This window comes from Apium graveolens, chromosome 8 (assembly GCF_009905375.1).
Source record: "Apium graveolens cultivar Ventura chromosome 8, ASM990537v1, whole genome shotgun sequence".
NCBI lineage: Eukaryota > Viridiplantae > Streptophyta > Magnoliopsida > Apiales > Apiaceae > Apium > Apium graveolens.
Genome location: NC_133654.1, coordinates 1,328,254 through 1,353,487, shown reverse-complemented (window position 1 = coordinate 1,353,487; position 25,234 = coordinate 1,328,254). Strand labels below are relative to the sequence as shown.

Genomic DNA, 25,234 nt, shown 5'->3' with positions numbered 1-25,234 from the left:
TAGATGCATCACCTAAAAAAGCATACCTTAGATGTTCAGGCAATGGTTTAAACTCAAGTGTAGGAGCTTCCTCGATAGATGGCTTGAGGCGCTTTGGAGATTTGTTCAATTCCTCCAATCCAAGAGATTCAAAAGGCATATCCAACCTTCGCTTCCAAGGAGAAGCATTCAGATACTGCAAATGTTCATCACCTTCATCATCTTCACTGTCTGAATGCCCCAACAAGGCCTTCTCTAAGGCATTAGACCTTAACATTTGATCAAGTTCTGAAGTAACAACAGAATCGACCAACTCTACCTTTAAGCACTCCTCGTTCTCAGTCGGGAATTTTATGGCATTAAAAATATTGAACGTCACATCCTGATCTAGCACTCACATAGTAAACTCACCCTTCTGCACATCAATCAAGGTTCGGCCAGTAGCCAAGAATGGTCTTCCCAAGATTATGGGAATCTTCTTATCCTCCTCGAAATCAAGAATTACAAAATCAGCTGGAAAGATGAGTTTATCCACCTTGACCATGATATCCTCCACAATGCCTCGCGGATATGTAATAGAACGATCAGCCAATTACAAGGTCATATAAGTAGGCTTTGGATCAGGTAAGTCCAACTTCTTGAAGATTGACAAGGGCATCAGATTGATGCTCGCTCCCAAGTCACATAAGCATTTGTCAAATGACAATTTTCCAATGATATAAGGAATAGTGAAGCTTCCAGGATCATTAAGCTTCGGAGGCAACTTCTGTTGCAGCACAGCACTGCATTCCTCCGTAAGAGCAACTGTCTCTAAGTCATCAAGTTTCACTTTCCGAGAGAGAATACCTTTCATAAACTTCGCATAACTCGACATTTGTTCAAGAGCTTCAGCAAAAAGGTATATTGATATGAAGTTTCTTGAACACCTCCAGAAACTTCTCAAACTACTTATCCAGCTTTTTTCTTCTGCAGCCTCTTAGGAAAAGGATGTGGAGGATAAATTTGTTTCTCCCCTGTATTACCCTCAGGAGGAGTGTGTTCCACAATAGTCTTCATTGCTTCCACTTCTGCTTCCTTCTGCCCCTCTTCTTCGGCTACAGTTTCTACTTCCGAAACTTGAGATTTTTTTGTATTTGCAACCTTCCCAGACCTCAATGTAATTGCCTTCACCTGCTCCTTAGCTTCCCTCTTTCCTGGCACTTCAGTGTCACTAGGGAGTGTACCAGGTTGACGATTTAGCAAAGCGTTGACAATTTGCCCAATCTGATTCTCCCAGGTCTTAATAGAAACCGTTTGGCTCTTGCACATGAGCCTCGACTCCTCTAATTCATATTTTTCATTAGATCGTTGCAGTTGGAGTTATTGTCTTGGTGCATATTGCGGTTGCTGAAAACTAGGGGGGTTGTATTGCTTTACTGCATACTGCTGATAAGGCTGCTGAACCGCATTCTGAGTATTGCTCCAGTTGAAGTTAGGATGATTGCGGTTGTTGGGATGATAGGTGGCTGGAACTGGTTGCTGCGACCTCTGAAAGTTGTTGTAATATCCTGTAATTTTTAGAATTAGATTAATAATAGAATAATAGAATAAAAAGGATTAAAATTAGATAAGGACTAAGATTTAAAATTTAATTAGACTAATGGGCCTAGAATTTGGATCAGATTTTAATATGGATAACTTGTAGGTTAAGATATAGGGTTTTGTTTCATTATAAATACACCATATTCGTCTTCCTCGTTTTTATTCATAAAATTCGTAGTGCTCTTTACACAAAAATTTACAGTCTTGTCAAATTCGTAGAAAATTCATCTTAAGTCAGAATTTGTTAATTTTGGACTTTACGAAAAGGTATTTTCATTCTCTACAACTTTCGTGATTCGTGTTTTCCAAGAAAACATCGTTTAGTGGGTCAAAAAGGCTAATTTTAGATCTGGTCATAATTTGAGGTAAGTTTTCGATCAATCTTGCTAGTGTTTTCAAAGTTGTATGTTATGAGTTTATATTTGATTATCAAAATATGGGCTAAGTGATGATATATTTGAAAGTATTATATGTTATAGTATACGTATTGTTGTATCTCTGTGGTGTCTAGACGATAATTTTGGATCTCTGATTTATGTCATGGTTTGTGAAAATATCGAATAAGAACTTAGGGTCGCAATCACCGGATTGTAGTGACAGTTTTCTGAAAATTTAGGACCGTTATCACCGGGTTGTAGTGGTCATGGCATGAATTATGGATTTCAAATTATTATTGTTTATTTGTTATGTGTATTGTGTGTATCGAATAAGAATAAGAATAAGAATGTGTATCAAAAGTGTTTGTTTCGTATATCGTATCGTATAGATTATCGTATTTTGTTATATGTGTATGTGTTACTTGGTCAACTAGTTGGATCGATTGGTCTCTTGTTGGGCTGTATAACTCATTACTTACAATTTCAGGTTTTGTTTAAGAGTTCGAGTTGGATAGTATTGGAGTTCGAGGACTTAGCATCGGAGTAGATTGACTTTTGGGCTTCCGTTAGCTGTGCTTTTGTAGTAGTCACCTCTGTAATAGAATTTTGGATTAATAATTGGATTTTGTATTAGTTTTAATTTAGAATTTAATAGTCCGGAAGTGCGGGATGTTACAGTTGCTCACAAACTGAGCTGATTCACTAGAAATAACACACTACTCTGTCTCATGGGCACCAGCACAAAGCTCACAGACATTAGTGATCTGATTAACTCCATATTTAGCCAAAGAATCCACCTTCATCGTCAAAGCCTTAAGCTGAGCAGATATAGCAGTAGCTGTATCTACCTCCAGAATTCCTGCTACCTTGCCCTGAGGTAGTCTCTGAGTTGGGTTCTGGTATTCATTAGCAGCCATCAGCTCAGTCAATTTATAAGCTTCATCATAGCTTTTAGCCCATAAGGCTCCTCCTGATGCTGCATCAAGCATGGGTCTAGAAGTAGCACCCAATCCATTATAAAAGCAGTTAATGGTCATCCATTCAGGCATCCCATGGTGAAGACACTTTCTAAGCATCTCTTTGTAGCGATCCCAAGCCTCACATAAAGATTCTCCATATTGCTGAGCAAATTGAGTAAGTGCGTTTCTGATTGCAGTAGTCTTCGCCATTGGAAAGAATTTAGTTAAGAATTTTTGAGCGAGATCCTCCCATTTGGTGATAGACCCTGGTGGTAGAGAATGTAACCAACACTTAGCTTTATCCCGCGGAGAGAATGAGAAAAGCCTCAACTTAATATCATCTTCATAAACTCCATTGAACTTGAAAGTGTCGCAGATCTCGATTAAATCTCTGATGTGCATATTGGGGTCTTCTGTAGGAGAACCTCAAAATGAACTGAGTTTTGTATCATCTAAATCATGCTCGACTTGATCTCAAAGGTATTAGCCGAAATAGATGGTCGGACAATGCTAGACTGAATATCATTAATCTTCGGTTGGGAGTAATCCATTAAATCCTTGGTATTCGCTTCTGGTTCTCCCATTGCAATAAGAGCTTCTTCTTCAAATTTCTCCTAAACAAGAACTTCTTCAAAAACTTCCTTAGCTACTACAACTTCTTCCTCGGCTTGATCCAATGTTCTCTTACGAGACCGAGAACACGTATGCATACACGATCGCTAGAGTACCTGAAACACGACAAGGAAATAAGTAAGTAACAATGTCCGAGTCAATGAACTTTAACGACCAATGATGATAAATACATAAACTAAAAATAAACACCGAGTCCCCGGCAGCGGCGCCAAAAACTTGTCAGGACGAAAACACGCGCTGATATTCACGCAAGTATACGCAATCACAAGTAATATAGAATTATTTCTAGTTCATTCCCACAGAGACTGGTTTAGGTTAATTTCAATCAATGTACTTATGCAACAATGGTGTGGTTATTATTCAATGCTAAGACGATTAACAAATGAAGATTGTTTATAACTACGATTAAGTAAGAGATTATACTAAAGAACATTAACTAAGAGATTGAAAGGGATTGATTACTGTATGACACAAACATGGGATTCTAGTTTCATTACTACTTCATTCAATAGCCTTTTTGTTCTCAACCTTAACATGTAATGGTGATGACACTAATCAGATAACACGAAACTAGTAAACGCCAACTATCGTTGTACGATTACCCTACTATCAGACATCCACAAAAGAGATAGAAGCTGAATAGACACCAATTTTATTGAGACCCTATATGTCTATAGAATTTGACAACATAACGGTTTAATGCACAAGTTATCTATCAGGATTATATAGGGCAAGTAAGATGGTTAAAACTACCTATAAATCATGCATATCAAATACATGAACCTATGCTAGCATGGCAAGTTCTAAACCCCTAAATTCACTTTCGCTTCAATAGAGATTAACACGCTATCTTATAAATTCACAACGCTCATAAGACGAATAAACACAACGAATACTAGGATATCATACAATCACCACACACCAAGGTATCGAAACAATTTAACTAAAGAAATCCATAAGTAAATCCGCTAGAACCCCACAATAACGATTATCCCATAATCGGACTCATCATCAATGTGGGTTCCGATGAAAGCATGGTATAACAAACATAGTCTTTATACTGAATAAATAATAAACCAATTACGTTAAACAAGAGTATAAGTTCAACAAATAAGAAAACTAGCATCCAAGATTATAACTTAAAACAGATAATCACAAGAATAAACTAGTTCCTCTTCGCCTTGGTAGAATTGTGCTATACGGTCTTCTTACGCCTTCTCCTTAAGCTCTGGTTCGTTTTGTTATGAAAAATAATCATAAGTTATCAATATATAGCGGTCCAATTAATCCAGGAGTCCATGAAACAAAATTGCAGTAGAATCAGGATTTTATCATCCCGACACAACGCGAGCGCGTGCTTCATCAGCGCGGGTGCGCTGTCCTTCTAAACTTTGGCGCGCCTGCGCGCTACTACAGTGCGGGCGTGCTGACCTTCTGGAGAAACTGAAACTGCCTTCTTTATTTTGCTGGTTTGAGATGGCCTTTACACGAGCAATCTTCTTGATACATCCCTATTACCATTTTAGCATAAAAACAATGTTAAATCCCTTGGATCCATGTTATATGCCTGAAATGCAAAAACACTACAAAAACACATCAAATACACAAATAACTTGAGTATAAGACATCAATTCAAGCCTTTATAGAGCATTCTAAGTGGACATATATGCCACTTAACAGTGGGTTGTTTCTCGACTTGCCACAAAGAAATATTTTGTTATAATTACAAATATAATCTCACAACTCCGATTTTTAGTATTTCATTCAGAGAAAAATATCTCTTTAAAGCTCTGCGAAAATGAAGGACCTATTTCTTAAGTAAAACACTGCTACTACTTGGTTTGTATATCACCAAGTTTACAAAGCTTGCTAGTATTGCAGTCTTCGATGTCCAGCAAGGTTGTTTCTTTATTTGATGGGCTATTCCTCCAATCTCTATCCCTTTGGATGGTTAGCAGTTGGAGGTTACATTCCGTCTTAACATAATTATGCAAATGTAGTTTTGTTTATCATCAAGATTTAGGCTTGATTTCTAACAATCTCCCCCAATTTATGACTGATAAAATAACATCCAAAAATTACACCCTTGATGAAAACAAAACACATCCTGATAATTTAAACATTAGGCGTGCATAATTGTGCTATGTTAAGCTGCTAAAAAATGAGATGTACAAGTTTTGAGGAAAGATGTTACTCTGAAAGTTGCTCTTTCTGTCTGAGATTTTGTGAACATGTTATCTTTCAGATTTCTTTGCAATTTGAATTTCCAATATTTCCTTTTAAGAAAGATTATTTCATCATTTACTTTGACAGAATAGCTTTCCAGTAAAACTCTGAAGATTTAAACTTCTGGCAATGGAAGTACAATTTCCAATATCTGCTAAGTCTAGGCATAACTTCATGTCAAAGATTGCATATCCTTCATTGGTGAACTGGGATGGATGTTGTAAGCTACTACTTATTTTATTGTGTTCAGACACTGCTAAAGATTCAGTTCTGAGATGAAATGTAACTTCTCAACTTTCTGGATCTTGTTTGGATGAAGTTTTTCTTGGAAAAGCACTCATCTGCATTGGCAAAATACATGATTGAGTTATTTGCCTCAGTCTCCTTCTCTGAAAATAGAAGATTTGTAATTTTGAAGACTGATTTATGTAGAAATTTCTTGTTTTTGATGACCTTCATGTCCCTTTTTGAAGATAAGCTTGAAGTACTCTTTTTCTCAAGATTGATAGGTCATACATTGGATATAACTGGGTTCTCATTAGTTCAGTGGTTAATGAAACCTAAATACTGACCTTTATTTCTTCCTTTCAGCTGTGCTTGTTCTTTCCCTTGGATTTTGTGACTGCTTATTGGCTTGCGGTTGCTATGTTGACTTTGTGGCCAGTTTCAACTATACACTGAATTGTTAGTGATTCAATGTTTTTACATTTCTTCAGCCTAAGCCTGTTCTTAGCTTCCAAGTGATGGAAAGATCTTCTCTTGATCCACTACTCCCCCTTTGTTGATGCACTTTTATCCTTCTAATGAATTCTCGATATCCCTTGTTTCTTCTCGTCTCACGAGATTTTCAAAAAAGACTTACAAAGTTGTCTCCAGCTCCCCCTCAACTCGAGACTTCATGCTCCCCCTTAGTTGAACAAGTCTACATAATTTTTTTCGTTGTATTGCTCCTTTTTTAGCTAGAGTTACTCCCCCCAGTTTGAGCTGTAACTTCTATAGATTGTTCCCTTAGCTTGAGTTATGACTTATGTCTCCTGTAAGCTTAAACTACTTCAACTTTACTTCTCCCCTTTTTTGTTAGAATCAATGGTTCAAAATAATAGTAGTTCAAGAGTCTTTGATTCACTTTCAGGATTTGAGTAGATTGACTATCTCAGGTAGAAAATGAGCTTGTGCAACTAGAATGTGACATTCTGACTTGTACTTTGTATCAACCCTCTGATGCAATCACAAAAGATATTGATGTAGTATCCAGTTATACATGTAATTCACTCATGTTATCTATTTTCTTGCATCAGGGGGCTCCCTCTGGCTCACACATCTCACACCCTTACTATCACCTTCTAAGGTGGAACACTCATCTCTTTCCTGCAGGGCTGGAAGAACTACTCTGCCTCTCATTTACTCCTCTTTCTTGCCTGCTTTAAAAAGCAGTCTCTCACTCTCAGTCTTTTCACTCCCTTCTCTCAGACCTAGAAGTGTTTAAATTGATTATGTTTAGCAAACTGCACAAGATTCGCAGACTGTACTATTATAAGATAGATGTTGATACACAATCTAACTTGTAAATGGCTATGCCAGAAGACTAGCCATTTATGAACTAACAGTTTTCAACAACTGAACGATAGTCATTGATGAAGATAAGAGAATAACAGTTGAGAGTGTCATAACAGTTGAAAACCGTGAGAACTGATTAGCATTTAAAAAAATGCAGTTTCAATTGACTATGACTTAAATGAAAGGCTGATGTTTCGATATAATCCAGAGGATAATGAATACCAGTTTTAAAGAAAATATTTTCACCATGAATTTAAGATTTGCATTATTCATTTTGGGGTCTTGGTAAATACCCAATATTCAGGAGAATACTGGGATGAGCTGTTTGGGTGTATTAAGGAGATGTTTTCAGATTTGATGAGTTTTGGGATGTGATTCATCATTAAAAAGTATAACATCAATCTGAATTTATGAAAGTCATTGTCTCAAGAAATGAGATGCCTCATGTTCTAAAATGAACAGTTGTACTCATAGGAAAAATGATGTAGAATTAAAACATTAATGTGGTTATGTGGATGTGCTCTTCATTCTTATGAAGCTCCAGTATATAAGAGGGAATTTGAATGTACCTTCCACTTGGATAAAATTATCAAATCTTGGTTCCCTTTGGGATGGACCACGACAAATGTGGATTTCCCAACTTGATAAATTAAGTTAGTTGAACTTATTGTCTCAATACTTCAGTGAAGTATATTATAGATAATAGTTATGAGGATTGTTGTTCAGTTGAATTGAACATCCATTTGAATAGGAGTGGATTTGAATAATTTCACCTCAGAAATATCATTCTCAAACCATGTAGCCATTGCAGGTTTACTTGCACCTAAAAAGTGGTAGATATCCAAGATCTTCAATAAAGAGTGATGAAACCCTTGGTTTTGATGTGGCATCATAAAGGTCTATCTCAGCATGTAGCCTCTTTAGCCAAATCTAGATGACGGTTTTGAGTACAAAGCACAACGCATGCACTGTGTTTCGTGAATGCTTGGGTTAATAATGAACCTGGTTTATTGCTAATTTTAATGCAAGCAGTCTCAAACAAGCTGAGATTTTTTATTACAAAGAAATTATTAATCTTTAAAGAAGGTTTTAGTCAGAACTGAGTTTTGGTAACATTTTTTGAAGGAAAGAAAATATTTCAAGTGATGAACTTCTCAACTGCAGATAATTGCTTCACATTGAACTCCACTGGCTTGTGAGTTGAGTCTTTGAGGCAAGTACACATATTCATTCAAGACTCTAGTATCTTTGAGGAAGATAATTAGGTAATGCACTCAAGAATTATAGGGCAGTTGCATGTAGTATGATTTCATCCTTTGATATACAGTCAAATCATCAGAAATCAACACATGTAAACGACTTTACTAAAAATATCAAGATTGTGTGTTATGACTACTAGACACTTAAGCTCAAACTGATTTTGAAAATCTACAAGCATCAAACTGTCTGAAGAGTAGATTTTCATAAAAGTTCATAACATGCAATCTGGCTACTTTAAGCATATATCTGACAAAGATTGAGAACCATTTTGGCGTACATAGCTCATTTACCAACCTTGTGGGAGTAATTTATGCTTGTTAAATATATCTTCTTGTTGTTGATGTGCTTGACTTTTGATTTCAAATTGATCCTTCAGTAAATGTGGAAGCTTCGGGTGATGTCTCAGTAGTTTGAATTCACTCCAACTGTAAGCTGAAGTCAGCATATTGACTTTTTATTCATGAATTCTATGATCATCGTCCAACTTCATTTTCTTCACTCTCATCAGTAGATATTGACACATTTGAAACTTCATTGCAAGTTCAAGAGTTTACTTTGTCTTCTAGATGGTGACAACTGCTTGTAAATTCATTACTGTCAATTTGTACACTGCACAAACTACATCTAGACATCCAGTTAGATCAGACCTAGAGTCTCTTGATTATCGAATTTAAGGATTTGATAATTTGTAGAGATATTTGAATAATTATTTTAAGAGCTTCTGAGTAAGAAAATACTGGAAACAAACTAGGAAACAGGCACATAAACATGTGATAAATATAATTTTTGATCTACTGTGAGTTTAAATATAAATAGAACCAACTCAGTTCATACATTTTGAAATGTTTACAAAAGTACACATTTCAGACAGAAAAGATTTAGCATAGGTGATTTTGCCGATGTATAATCAATTAGGTCAAACATCTAAAGAGAGAGACCAACATACACAGTGTTTGTCTTAAAAAGATTTCATCACTCACTTTATTTTCCTGAAAATCAAGAAAATTAGTGAGCTCACTTATCATGCTCATTTTATATTTAATTTTAACAAAATTTTGATACACCCTTTTTAAGAGTCATCAAAAGTAGATTCAACGATTATATTATTCACACTAATATACAATTATTCTAGATAAAATACATTTTTATCAGAGAGAAGTTTAGGCAATTGTACCTCTGAAAAAATAGCTCCTTGAAAAATTCTGACAATAGCAGTCATACCGGGCTCTTGATAATTATATTTGTTCACACAGTGCTTTGAAATTCTAGTCCTCATGCTTCATCTTCCTTGAATCATCCAGATCCTAATATTGAAGTACATATTATTCTTCCTTAGAATCTTCAGTTAGGATAACACTCCATGTAGGGATGACAAAATAATCCGATCTGACGGATATCCGATCTGAAACCCAAAATTTTGGATATACCGAACCCGATTTTTTGGATTTGGATATGGATTTAATTTTTAAACCCGAAATTTTTTGGATTTGGATTTGGATATTAGGTATACCGATCCGAAACCCGATCCGAAATCTGAAACACTATCTGAACCCGATCTAAACCCGAAATCCGAAAAAACCTGAATTATTAAATATACATACATACACACACACACAGATATATATATATATATTATATATATAATATTAGAATTGTATATATTATACATTATAATATTATATATATATTCTATAATTTACCTTATATATATTATTATATAATTTTTAGAACATATATTTTTATATTTATGTTAAAAATTAACTAATTATAAAGTTTAATAAAATATAATTATTCAATCATTTAAATGGGTGATAAGGCTTATAAGGTTAACAAAACATGTTTTAGTAATAAATCTAAAAAACTGGGTATCAATTGAGTTAATTTTTTAAATATTAGTTATACATATAATAACACAATGAATGATGTGGTGGAGTGGTTGAAGATGACACGTTAAAATTTTTTCTCTACAAGTCGCGTATTCGATCCCAAACACTTGCAATATCAATAATTATACAAATTTTCAGATTTCGGGTTCGGGTATGAAGATCAGACTGGAGTATTTTTCCATAAACAGTCTCAAGCCTAAGAATAAACTCTGGAAGAAGATCAACAAGATCATGCCTCAGAGAAAATGTGAAGAAACTTGGAGTTGAATAAATCTGTTTTAGGACAAATGTTCTAAGTCAAAATATCTACAAGTCACAGATCAAGTCATATAGAGAAGTCATTCGAGAACTCCAAAATGACTTATCGAGAAGTCCAAAATGGCTTATAAAGAATTCTCAGAGATATCGACAAGTCAAATGAAGATTGGATATATCGACAAGTCAAATTATTACTAGAGATCTCAGAGATATCTATAAGTCAAAATGTATATAGAGATCTCTGAGATATCGACAAGTCATTTTTGTATATAGAGAACTCAGAGATATCGACAAGGCAAAATGAAGATATGAAGATTGGAGTGATCGATAAATCAATTTCTCATTAGAGGTCTCAGAGATATCAACAAGTCAAAATGCATATAGAGATCTTAGAGATATCGACAAGTCATTTCTACATGCAGAGATTTGGGGACCTCGACAAGCCAAGTTCACTTATATAGAACTTAGAGACCTCGACAAGTCAAAGACACTTATAGAGAACTCAGAGATCTCGATAAGCCATTATACTTATCGAGATGTCAGTTCTCTATAAAACAAATTGGAGATCTCGATATGAACCTCAAGTATAGAATGCAGACAAGTTAAAGATTCAAGGTTATCAATCAACAGACGATCTAACTACTTAGATTGAAAAGTCTACAAAAGCAGCTTGAAGAGTGCAAGATCAAGGGCCAAGATTAACTGACAATGGAAGGTCACGGTACTACAAGATTTGCAATGATTCACTAAGCCAGAAATGGAAAGCTTTAGAGATAACTTAAAGTAAGGTTTAGTACATCTTATTGCATGCTGTGTAAACCTATGTTTACTAATCTATAAAGTAAACATTGGTCCTTTGTTTCTAATTGTAACAAACAGATCTAGATTTTCTTGTACTCTCTCAAGAAAGAAGCTCAGTTTTTATATTCTTAAGAACCCGGAAATTGTAGCAAGACATACTTAATTTTAATATAAATTAAGTGAGTTTTGAAATACTGTGTTTGTTGTGCATGTTCTTAATATTCTGCTAAGCATAGTATCTCTACAATCAAACTGCTTCGTTCACCATCTATCCAAATAAATTTTTAAAAAGGCCTAAAAATATCCAAAACACATTCACCCCCTCCGTGTTGTACTCGATATCTAACAATGATTGCTAAGCTTGTTAATCTCTACTTTTCCAATCCCGTTGTTCCTTCTACTTAACCCAATCTGAGATTTAAGTTCTCCTTTTAATCTTCTGTTCGTTAAGTATCCTATGTTACTCTGCTCAACTCTTTTGGTTTTCCTGCATTCTTTTTTTAAAGAGATCTTGCTCACTGGTTCATCATCTTCAACTATTGTGTCCATTTTGCAAGTACTTATACTTTCTTTCAGCAAATAATTTTCATCTTTTGATTTCTCTTTCTTCAGTGAATGAATGTTATTTGCTGATGAATAGTTATCAATAGTAACATATTGTTCAAATTTCTTTTTCTCCATATTCCAAGTTTCTTCACAGAAAGATTCCATAATCTCAAGATTTATGAATTTACTTGCTACATCCCTAGATTCCTTCCATTTAACAATGACCTCTTTTTCAATATTTAATTGTCTCCTACGAATTTCTTCCTTCTTCAATATCCCCAGCAGCTTATCTTTAGCAGCTAGGCATTTTTTCTTAGCATTTTCATATTCGAGCAGCTGCATCTCTAATGAGTTATTTCTCTCGTATAACACATAATTAACATTTTTAATTCTAGTGTTTTCCTTTTTAAAAGACTTCAAAGTGACATGCAAGTTGTAGAATTCAGAACTCATATTATTGTCTGTTTCTTGGCATTCACCCTTATTTAACTTAAAGAGATTAATTTTAATTACCTGATTGTTGCATGGGGGTTCTTATGACTCATTATCTTTAGCCACAAGGGATAAATTGAGAAATCCTATACTCATGACTATAATCTCGGCTTCTACCTCCTTTTTAATCATGGTCGATTGAGTGGTCTTCAAGTCAAGATTTTTAAACCTTCTGTGTAATATTCCATATTTTCAAATATTATTATTATAATTATTTGGAATTGTTTATGTGATTTTTAGTAAATTATCTGGTAAGTGGAGTTGATGCTTTGAATATTTATATATGATATTCTTTGAGTATTTTAATTTTTATATATGCAGAATAAAATATAGATAATTGTGATATTTTTCTGGTAATTTTTGGATTGTTATATGATTTTATAATGATTTATGAATTATTAATTATTTTCTGAATAATTACAAAACTATTTTATAAAGTCGGGAATCGTCCGACTTCATCTGTCTTTGCGTTTTTACAACCCGAAACTCTTCTGAAAACTCCTTTCTAACCTAATCTGGTAATTCCGGACATTTTCCGCGTTTTGACTTTTTCGATCCGGATTACGGTTTGACTTGTACGAGTCCCGGCGTAAATTTTTTGATACGCTAATCATTTTATAGATCGATAAAAATCCGTATTCTCAAAAGGCGATATATTATTATCTTAGTTGCGTATAAAATGTTTTATAGAGAGCTCTGTTTTGATAATTATCCAAATCTGGTATTAAATTGTATCGTTTTTATAGTTACTTAGCGGCTAAATAATCTATTTTTGGATCCGATATATAAGTGTAAATTTAGTATTAAATTCCAGAATGTTTCAAAAATCATGAAACTTATATTTTATTAGTATTTGAATATTTTGGGAATTTTAAATTTATTTCAAAAAAAAATTCGGGTTATATCTACCCGCACGTTTGTTCGTTAAATCGTAAAATGCGGATATGACGCGCGATTTATAAATGTTTGAAAAATTATGTAAATTTTATTTTATAAGTTTTTAAATATTCCGAGAATTTTAGAAATATTTCGGTTTCATAATAATTATCGGACCGGGCCCCTATCGGGACGTCAAACCCCACAAAAATTGTATTTTCATTTTTATAAAATCGTGGGACTTTCAAATATATTATATTTTTATATTTTTAGAATATTCGTAATTTTTGAGGAATTTTGATATAAATTTTATATTTTTTTTGATTAAATATTATTCCCCGCTAATTATTAATTTCGGGCTAATTTTGATTATGTTGTATTGATTTTTTAGTTAAAAAAAAACCTAATATCACCTACCCACGTACAGAACCGCCCCCCACCTTCTTCGTAGCAGACCTTAACTCCTTTTCTTTTTATGTATATCCAGTGTTCCCTACCCCTTTCCCCCGTTAATTTTCTGGCAAGCCAACAATCATACATATAAGAACACACCTCGAACACACACACAATCACAAGCAGTTGTAAAAATATATATATATATATATATATACATATATACTTATTTTAATTCGAATTTAAATTGGGGTTTGTGGTGTTCTTGAGTTTTTAAAGATCAAACCCTAATTTAGAGGTGATTGGAGTGTCAAAAATCGAAGTATAAGTAACCAAATTGATCGAAATTCAATCCTATATCTCTTTGCATCATCAAAAATTTCCAAAGGGTAAATTTTCGAATAATTTTTATTTTCGAAGTTTTGGTTCGATTTGGGTTCATGAATTCTGGAATGTTTTGATTGCGCTTGATGTTATAAACAGATTTACCATGATTGATAGAGTCGATTGGTGCTATAATTTTGTTCGTTTCGGTCTTGAATCAACTAAGCCAAGTTTTTAGTTCTTATCGTTTGTAAATTTCATTTTTTGGATTTATATATGTTGTTGTTGCTGTTTATAATGATATGATTGAATTATATATTTTGTAAGCTTGATTTTGATATATAGAATGTTCGATCTAGTTCAGAAATGATCGAATTTGTTATTCGCCGGATAAATCACCAAGGTCGTCGGCTTTTGCTTTAATTTTGACCGGAGAACAGATTTCCGGTTGTTGTTTGCAAGCATTGTTGTTGTAGTTGAATTCCAGAATGGATTCCAATCAATTTGTGCTGAGAAACGATATTGATTAGAACAAATTTGGCGGGGGTGAGGTTCGCCGGAGTCCGGCAAGAACCCACCAGAATCTGAGCAATTACCAGAAGCTGACCGGTGTTCTTGAAGACCCGGTTTGTTCTTCGTGACCCGACCTCGACCCATTAGTTGACCCGAGTTTAATCCAAAAATCCCCAATTCCAATTCTGAAATTCTGTTTATGCAGAATTGTTTCTAAAAAGAAAATCAAAATTCTATTTTAAATTTTAAAATTAATTATTTATTCAAAATTAAATTTGGTTAATTATTTTTAACAATTAACTGAATTGTTTTTAATTCCGAAAATTATTTTCTTTTATAATTTTCGGAAATCCAAATTGATTTATTATTTATAATTTGTTTTCATTAATTATTTATTCATTTAATTGATCGATTAATTCATTTAATCGATTAATTTCATTTATAAATAGTTAAGTAAAATTTAATTATTTATAATTAACCAAATAATTCCTAAAAATTACTTTTAAGTTTTTAAAAATTATATTTTAGTATTTAAAAATCAATTAATATTATTATTAATTGATTTATTTCCATTTATTCTTATTTTATTCGTAATAAATAAACCGTTCGTCCGTTTAATATGAAACGAACGCGTATAGACTCATAAAAATATTCTGCTTTTAATAAAAATACTTTTGAGACCTAATTTCTTTTGTATTGAAAGTTCGTTTGATTTGCGAATCATTCTGAGTCAATTTTTGGGCGATAAATCATATTTTTGACCCGATTGCAGTTTTAAACATACCGGGTCGAACCTTTTGATGAACCGAGTCATATGTGATATGAATTATGTGATACATGATTTATGTGCTTATGTACTATGTGAATTATGTGTGATGTAGATCAAGAGTCCTGTGATTGTCTGTTATATTTATGTATGGGCTATCGTATGGGTAGACGATAGGCTTTTGACACGCAGTTCGTCGAGTGATTATCGTTTAGGCGATTAAAGTTCTATATTTTAATTATAGATGCGGATCTCTCGAGTTGATCGGGACAAGATGATGGATAAATAGTAAGATGGAATGGCATTGGATATCTGGCTTCTAGCAATCGCAGGAGCAACATATCAGTAAAGTGTTGAAAAATAGGACGGTGATGCTTTGAGACAGAATGTCAGAATAGATGCGTCTTTGCGAGTATGACTAACTACTAAAACCCAAAGGCAAGTACCCCCGACTTCACTTATCGTTCAAGTGACGTTTATTTCGAATCATATTATGCAAGTATTTCTATCATCACTTATTGTTCAAGTGATATTTATTTTGAATCTTATCATGCAAGTATTGCTTTCCCTATTCTCAGTTAGAATCGATAAATGTTTTATATATCGCTGAATTAAATGATTCTGTTTATGCAAGTATTCTTCTGCTGTTGTATGATCAGAATAGTCAAGTGATTTTACTTATCAAATTATCGGATTTATAAATGTTTTGGATTTTGAGATACATGATTTTGTTGCAAGTATTCCTGCCCAAGTGAATGGGGGAATAAAAATTATTTAGTATGTCGAAGGATTCGGCTCTTTTTTTAATAAAAAGGTTTTTAAGATTGGAATGGTTACCGGTTACTGTTTATTGGTTACAGCGTAGGTGATCGAGATATCGGTCCAACTGTAATATCTTTTAAGGCTAGTTATGCCTTTTCTGGCGCCCTATAGGTACCGTATGTCTTCGGGATACGGGTAGTACCTATATTTACGGTATGGCTGCGGGATACCGGTGTTGTTTCGCGACTGATCATCAGGAACAACATGAAATGTTATTGGTTCCAATCTAAATTGATATCTAAATTTCTTTTTTATTTTGATAATCATAGAATAAATGGTTTATCAACTATTTCTGTTTTGGAATAATGGTGAAATGCAATTTTGATTCAGATTCTGATTTAGGCTGATACTTACGACGTTGTTAAATATCAAATGTGGTATTAGTATAAATGATTGATGTTGACTTCAGTATGAGATGTTGTGAGCATCAAAGTTCGTATTGATATCTAATTTGATATAACAACAAAATAAGTATTAATTTCAAGAGTTCGGTTTTGAGTAAAGTTCATGATTCATTCCATAATCATTGCTTCTTGTTGTTATTGTTTACGATATTTCCGTAAACACTGTTTTACGAGTTTTGCTCTCATCAAGATTCAAAGTATTGCTGAAGCCTTTCGTTTGAAAATATCAAAAAGAGTTTTATGATTCAGCAATTATTATTTTAAATGTTCTGCTCTGATGCAGATGTCGGTTTTATATCAAAATGACCCTATATTTGTTATAATGATCTTGTTGAGCATTTCTTCCGCTCATACTTGCCTGTTTTTAAATTTAACCTCGAGTGAGGATTAGCTTGCTGTTTAGCCGCGTAATTTGAGGAAGCAAGAAGAAGCTCTTGGAAGGTGGTTGGTCCAGGGTTTGCGGACTAGTGTAAGTTTTATTGTATAAAGTTGTTTATATTATATTATATTATAGTTGTGTATTTTATTTGGGCCTAGTATACTTCATTTCGAAGTTATACTAGTGGGTTTAATTGTGAGTTGGAATTTATTGAAAAGAGTTTTAAAAGAAAGTGAAAATTTATTGGTGGAATTTGGATACCTTGTTTCTAGAACTGTAACCTTAAAAGATCTTGGATTAGTTGGGGTCATTTATGCTAAATATCTTCCGCTGACATTTATTTATCGATTAAACAAGTTGATTTGGATTGAGGTTTCATAGTGACGACCAAATCCTCTTACCCCGGATTTGGGGGCGTTACATTCTGTATATGAAGGCTTGCTCTGATAGCAATTGTTATTCACTAACAATCAAATAGGTTAATTTGTAGAGGGGATCGTTGATTCAAATTAAAGTTTTCAATTTAATTTTTGTATGAGAAAAGAAATATGAACACATATGTTTATAATTTCAGGTGGGTTGTTTTTCAACTTGCCACCTGAGGTTTTATTTCGAAGAAATAATTTGTTACAATTACAAATGTAATCTCACAGCTGCGGTTTTCAGTGTTTCACTCAGAGGAGGATATCTCTCTAAAACTTTATGAAAATGAATAACCTATTTCTTAAGGGAAACACTGTTACTACTTGGTTTATATATCACCAAATTTACAAAGCTTGCCAGACTAAACATATTGTAGTCTTCGAAGTCTATCAAGGTTGATTCTTCATTCTCTTTCCCGTGATGCTTGACAAATGATGATATATATTATCTTGATATACAGCCTTTAATATCTTTCCAAATTGTCATATACATAAATTAGAATGTTTCTTTTTCTTTTGAAGCCAAGATCACATGCAAAGTTTGTTTTGGCTACTCATCTTTTTTTTTTTCTGAGATACCTATTAGCCCATGTGCTATGACAGTCCTAGGTTTTGACCACTGTCACGTCACAATCAGTAGCTATAATCTGCATTAGCCATTGATAACCGTTAGCCGTAGAACTCCCTAGCCATTGGAGGTCATTCTGCTATAGCTTCCCTTAATCATTGATAGTCACTTGATTATCAGTTGATAGGCTGACGTATATAACTGTTGATGCTTCTCTTCATTTAGCAGTCGAAGATTCACTTCACTTAATCTGATTTACATGGCATCGAATATTTACACTTCGCCATCTTATTCTAGATTATCCATTGAGTCAACATGACTTCTGAATGAATAATTGCTTTGCTATCTGTCTATTGAGATCTCAGACAAGATGTTATAATGACCACATCATTTGATGGACTACTCCTCCAATTGCTATCTCTTTGGATGCAGTTGGAGGTTACATTCCGTCTTAACATAATTATGCAAATGTAGTTTTGTTTATCATTTGAATTTAGGTTTGATTCTTAACAGGGATTATAATCTTATCCTCTATTTCAACAAAAAAACACGGGATATGATATTATAAAAGATTATAATCATTAGATAACCGTTTACTAAATTTTTACAAAACAAACATAAGATTGAAGAATTTAATAGATTATAATCTTATCTCATACTTAATAACATGAAACAAACATGACCTTAGAGCTTGTTTGTCCTGCCTTAAAAAAATGCTCATGACTTAATAAAGTGATTTAAAGTGAAAAGTCATTTTTTACGGGTAATTTAATTATTTTGTTTAATTTATGAGTTATTAAAAATTTAAAACAAAAATAATTTATACGAGCCATACATACAAATAATAAAATTAACTTTTTTCAAATAAATTACAAAAATTTGAGTTAGTTGAAAAAATTTATCTCCAATTAACTTTTAGCTTCCATGTATTTTTTTTTAATATAAATTATTTTCTGACTTATTATAAAATAAAGAACGAAAAGATTAAGCTTAATCTGTCGAGGAAGTCGATAATTCGCAAAACTCCGTTTCCATCGAGAATTGAATGGAGTTTTCCCGTATTTCGACCGGAGAATCTAACAGAGACATTACTGTGGAGATTCTGAACAAAGGATTCTAATTTCTAACACGTGTCTACATTTCAACCAAAACTCATCGGCCCTTTAAGATGAGCCTTCACATGTCCATTGAAATTTGGGCTACAAGCTTTGTTCACATGTCCATTAATTTTGGGCTCACTCAGACACCAGCCCACGGTTAAGAAATAAAGCCCTCCTCCACAATTTTGGCCATCAGAACTTAAAAGCATTGTTTGGGCTCTTAAATTTATCAATTAAGTTGCCCTAAATTAAAAAATACGTTACTCCACTCTTAAATATTTTTATTTATGAAAATAAAATCATTTTTTCAACACCCATAAATTTGTGTGAGTATATTTTCACGGGTAATGTCAATAAATAAATAAATAAATCATATCAAAAACTATTCAACTCTAAAATGATTTTATATTGAAAAAATAACAATTAAAAAATGCTTGGAATTAAAAAAGAAAAGAAAAAAGGATAGATAAAAAGTAGAAAACCCTAATGTTAAAGGCCATACAGAGGCCGTGGCGAGTTGTGTGTATAGTCTATATATACAAAGCAAACACACACACAGCGTTCATCAAACCCTAGCACTATCGCCACACTCTCCTCTTTCATAAACTCACTATTTCATTCTCGAAAGCCCTAATTTTTATTCATTCTAGCTGAATTTGAGGTAAATTGTGTTTGTTTTCTCTCAATTTCATTTCTTATACTTTTTTGTAATTTGATTGATAGTGATTGTAATTGTAATTGATGTGTTTGTTTGTTTAATTGTAGGTGTGATAAGTTTGGGGAAGATGTCGGATGAAGAGCGAGAGGAGGTGGAGTTGGATCTGTCCTCTCCTGAAGTTGTTACTAAATACAAGCTTGCTGCTGAGACTGTTAACAGTGAGTCTCTCTCTCTCTCTCTCTCTCTCTCTCTCTCTCTCTCTCTCTCTCTCTCTCTCTCTCTCTCTCCCCCTTCTCTCTCTCCCCCTCGCTCCCTCTCTCTCTCTCTCCCCCTCCCTCCCTCCCTCTCGCTCGCTCTCTCTCTCTCTCTCTCCCTCCCTCCCTCCCTCTCTCTCTCGCTCCCTCTCTCTCTCTCTCCCTCTCCCTCTCTCTCCCTCTCTCTCTCTCTCCCTCTCCTTCTCTCCCCCCTCCCTCCTCTCTCTTTGTCTCTCTCCCTCTCCCTACCTACCTCCCTCTCTCTATATCTATCTATATGTATTATTTACTCTGTGTTTTTATGTGTTTGTTAATATGCTTTTGTTGTATAATTTGACTGGAATGGTTATGGTTTTTGTGCTCATGGGAATTACTCAGATATGTGTGTGTTGTGTGTCTTTATATGTAACTGACATGGTAGATTATGTAAATGTGTAATTAAATTTGAATTGTTGTCATTTCTCACCAGAATGCACTTGTACAAATCTTTTTGTTTGTCCCTGTGTTGTGTGGGAATGTGTGATTTGTTATCCGTGTATTTATTTGAGCAGATTGTAATATACATTTTGATAGTTTTGGAAGTGCTGTGTTTGTCGTTTATAGTTGCGGTTATGTTCAGGCTTTAATTGGTATGCTTTTATGGTACATGATTTGTAATTATGTGTACAAAAGATTATTACGTGTATAGATGTCTGTGTGTGAATATGTGATTTGTAATTATGTAGTTATTTGAGCTTGTCGAGGTGAGATCATGATATGTTTTTGACAGTTTTAGATGCGATATGTTTGTCGTATTTAGTTGCCGTTATGTTCCAGCCTTTGTTAATAATATGTTTTGTTTGAGCTTGGTTCGTCGTTTTGTTGCGGACTTGCGGTGTTGTTGAAATTATGACTTGTATTTGGCGGTTTTGTATTTATAATATAATTTTGTTTTTGGAAATCTGCAGAGGCTTTACAGTTAGTTTTGTCGGAATGTAGACCCAATGCAAAGATCGTTGATATCTGCGAGAAAGGGGATTCATATATTCGAACGTAAGTTTTGTTTAAGTAATTTGTATGTTGCCGGATTTATCTGTTTGTTTGAATATTATTATTGATGATGCTGATATTATTTTGTGTTTTACAGTCAGACCAGTAACATGTACAAGAATGTTAAGAAGAAGGTTGAAAAGGGTATTGCATTCCCTACTTGCTTATCTGTAAACAACACAGTTTGTCATTTCTCGCCGTTAGCAAGTGACGAGACTGTTCTGGAAGAGGGTGATGTTATAAAGATGTAAGCTACAGTTTTTTATTGTGCATTTGGCTATCATAAATCAATTTGTTTGAATCTTTTTGAGGGGCATATAATTATAATGGACGCTTGATGAATGCAGTGATATGGGATGTCATATTGATGGATTCATTGCTGTAGTTGCACACACTCATGTACTTCAGCAAGGTAAGGTGACAGGGAAAGCAGCTGATGTCCTTGCTGCGGCCAACACTGCAGCTGAAGTTGCCTTGAGGCTTGTCAGACCAGGAAAGAAGGTAAAATTTAATTTATTCTATTTTGTATAGAACTGCCCATATATCTGTTACCTTGTAGTCGATTTTTGTTGAGGTTTTCAGTTAGTCATGATTCATTGCAAGAAGTTACTTTGGAAGCATGTGATATGTGTTTAAGTTGTATGTTGCATTCTGTCTTCATACTTTTTATGCCTTCTTATGTACATTCTTATGTTGGCAATATTTTTACAAAAATTAAGAAAAATTAACCTTTTAGCTATATTTATTGGAGATGTTTTTTGATCACACAATTTTTTTTCCTCTAATTTATTTTTTTAGCCTGATTGTTTTCCTAGTTTATCCTATATGTTGAAGGTGTAAATAATAGTTCTATTGAATACGCTGAAAGTGATTGTTAATCAAACTGATTTAGTTCCTTAAACCAATATTCTCTTGGATGTTTACTTTTGACGGAACATTTTTTGAATTTAATGTTATTGATGGCAACTTTGCCGAGGGGATTGGTTTCTTTCTAATCCTCTCTTTTTCCCTGTTGCCTACATAGCAATGACTAGTGCTTTGGGTTTTCTTTGTTGTCATAATTTATTTTTGGTAATAATTCCCCTTGGCTGGCCGACATATTAATCTCCAATATACACACATCTTATGGTTATAGCCTATTATTATTATTATTATTATTATTATTATTATTATTATTATTATTATTATTATTATTATTATTATTATTATTATTATTATTATTTCATGCTCATGTAATTCTGCAAAAGCATACAGTGTATTTTTTTTTTAAATTTTGGTATGGTTTGTATTTGTTGAAACTTCGTTGACAGGGTTAGTTGTTTCCGGTTCCCTCCTTTCCTGTAAGGCTTCATGTTTATTGGTTCTTATATGATTAACACTAATTAGCTAACCATTATCGTCGAATTCCAGAAATCTTATTTTGATGGCAACTTTGCCGAGGAGATTGGTTGCTTTTTGATCTCCTCTTTTTCCCTGTTGCCTACATAAATTTACGGCCCACACTTAAGATGCTCTTTTTCCAATTTAATGGTTGGTATCTAATTTTCTTTGTAGGCCAACATCTCTAATTTAATTTTGATATTTTTTAAGGTTATTTTCTTGTAAAGCTTTCACTTTTTAAATGATAAACACAAATATGTCCCCCAGCTCCTAGTTTTAATTTCAGTAGTCTTATATGATGGCAACTTTGCCGAGGGGATTGGTTGCTTTCTGATCTCCTCTTTTTCCCTGTTGCCTATATATAGATGGCCGATAATTAAGATACTCAATGTTACAGTCTTGGTGGTTGATAACTGTTTTCTTAAGATGCCGACATATTTGTTAACAGTTTTGAAAAAATGCACATGTGCATCTTTGGGGGTCTTTATGATCCTTTTTAATTAACTTTATATATTAGCAATGATTGTGGAAATAATTACATTTCCTCTATTGCTCATTTTAATGGATGTAATGTTTTTATCATACTTCTTTTTAGCAGATGTGTTGTTTTCTGACATACTTGAGGTGATCATAAATTTGAAGTCATTTCTGTCTGAGACATGTCTATATGATGAGATCTTAATTAGCTATGAAGTTTTACTTCTGTGAAGCTATATTATGTCATAGTTACACTGATAGACTATCATGCCTCTTTATTTTCCTGAGGTTTCATCCCCCCTGGTCCTGGATGAATTGTTTTTCTGGTAGTTTTTTATGCCGAGAGATGTAAACTCTGAAGTCAAATTTTCTGTTCTAGAACTTTTTTAGTTAGTCTTTTCAACTGAAGGTGTAATATTTGTGTCCATATCCTTATATCAGTGGTTTCTGACAAATGGGTGGCTTCTGCTAATGTCTTGAATTATTTGATCTATGATATGAAATGGCCCTCTACATGATGAATACATACCTAAAGCTATGGGAGAAATTCCAGATGATGCTTTTTTGTCATAGTTACTCTGATAGATGTGGCTTAGTTCATACTCCATTGATAGCCTTTCAGTTTGTTTCTGTGAAAATTTACTCTATCAGTTCCGTCTTGTTTTGTAACTAAATATCTAAATTTCTGTTAATGGCAGAACAAAGATGTGACTGAAGCAATTCAGAAGGTTGCAGCTGCCTATGACTGCAAAGTTGTTGAAGGTGTTCTTAGTCATCAGCTTAAGCAATTTGTGATTGACGGAAACAAAGTTGTCCTGAGTGTTGGAAATGCCGATACAAGAGTTGATGATGCTGAGTTTGAGGAGAACGAAGTATATGCTATTGATATTGTAGCCAGCACTGGTGATGGAAAGGTAAACCTGGCTCTCTTCATAGAGCTAAAGTATATTGAGTATTGTAATGTATTACTTGTTCCGCTTACATTGTGTACTTGAATTTGCAGCCAAAGATGCTTGACGAAAAGCAGACGACAGTATACAAAAGAGCTGTTGACCAGAACTATTCCTTGAAAATGAAAGCATCCAGGTTCATTTTCAGCGAGATAAGTCAGAAATTCCCAATTATGCCATTTACAGCAAGGTTTGTGATATCACTGCCCTCTCTGTTCCTCTTCTGGATTTGGTGTTTTTTAGTAACATCCTTTGATGACTAACAGGGCTTTGGAAGAGAAGCGAGCTCGCTTTGGATTGGTCGAATGTGTCAATCATGACCTTTTGCAGCCATATCCTGTTCTTCATGAGAAGCCTGGTAAGAGTATACATGTAAAAGTGACTATTGATTTGTAATTGGATGTTGTCGGGGGGATCTTTTTGTATTTGCTCTATTCACTGAAGTTTGATTGTGGGTTCAGGTACAATTGTTGCTCATATCAAGTTCACTGTTCTGCTGATGCCGAATGGATCAGACCGGGTCACATCTCATCCAGTACAGGAACTGGAGCCAACCAAAACCATAGATGACCCTGAAATAAAAGCATGGTTAGCGCTGGGGACAAAGACAAAGAAGAAAGGTGGAGGAAAGAAAAAGAAAGGTAAAAGCTTGCTCTAATCGGATTTTTATCAAATACAATTTAAGAGGTCTGGCAGTCAATGTTTAGAAAATAGTTGTTTGTAGAAGTACAAGTTCAATTTTTTTAATATCTTCTTTTTCATTGAAATTTGAATTTGGTTCTTGCATTTTTTTACAGGCAAGAAAGACAAGGTTGAAGGTGCAGCAGAAGAGCCCATGGACACCGGAACCGATGGTGGTGCTCGAGAATGAGAGAGGGTATTAATGTCTATTTTGCTATTGTGTATCCGGTGCTATTGTGTATTAGCTTTGTGGATTAGCTAGAAAATGTATTGTCATCTTGGGTTTTGGACCCATGTTGATGTTTTCAAACCCACAAGATAGCCTGGTGCTCCTAAATTAAACTTTTTTTTAGAAATTCGGATGTTTCCATTCTTTTGTTTTATAACTTAATATCAATGCCTTGTTTTGGGTATAAAATTTGGTATTTTGGAAATTTAGATCAAGGTAAACAAATCTCTGGCAAATAAATATAAGTATAATCATCTTCGAAAGATATTTTTTGTCGCAGAAAGGTAATCTTGATTTTTTGTTTTATCTAGCTATAACTAGTATTTTATTTAATCTTTGCGGTGAATTTTTTGTTTACCAGCTGTTGTCAAAACGATTATGATGCTTGGTGAATCAATAGTTCCACTTCCAGTTACGTAAAAAACCGTAATTGAAGTGAAAAGACGGAACGGTT

At 33.9% G+C, this 25,234-nt stretch overlaps 1 protein-coding gene and 1 non-coding gene across 2 annotated transcripts; both read left to right on the top strand.

The window, feature by feature from the left end:
- The first annotated feature begins 2,984 nt into the window (after positions 1-2,984).
- On the top strand, positions 2,985-3,091 carry LOC141681192 (small nucleolar RNA R71). The gene has a single exon (XR_012558634.1). It is a non-coding gene; the product is annotated as a small nucleolar RNA R71 (small nucleolar RNA).
- A 16,535-nt stretch (positions 3,092-19,626) lies between these two features.
- On the top strand, positions 19,627-24,924 carry LOC141677830 (ERBB-3 BINDING PROTEIN 1). Its single transcript, XM_074483906.1, has 10 exons — positions 19,627-19,783; positions 19,888-19,998; positions 20,982-21,066; positions 21,161-21,310; positions 21,411-21,564; positions 23,619-23,834; positions 23,924-24,060; positions 24,137-24,228; positions 24,332-24,511; positions 24,668-24,924. Exons 2-10 carry the CDS (start codon positions 19,908-19,910, stop codon positions 24,739-24,741), a joined length of 1,179 nt encoding a protein of 392 aa, XP_074340007.1. The 5' UTR covers positions 19,627-19,783; positions 19,888-19,907; the 3' UTR covers positions 24,742-24,924.
- Positions 24,925-25,234: the final 310 nt, after the last annotated feature.

Bases quoted from the DNA above. Each gene is read 5' to 3' on its own strand.
- LOC141677830 (XM_074483906.1), top strand. From the start codon at position 19,908: ATGTCGGATGAAGAGCGAGAGGAGGTGGAGTTGGATCTGTCCTCTCCT. The intron at 19,999-20,981 runs GTGAGTCTCTCT...GGAAATCTGCAG, and splicing joins TGCTGCTGAGACTGTTAACA to AGGCTTTACAGTTAGTTTTG. The intron at 21,067-21,160 runs GTAAGTTTTGTT...TGTGTTTTACAG, and splicing joins GGGGATTCATATATTCGAAC to TCAGACCAGTAACATGTACA.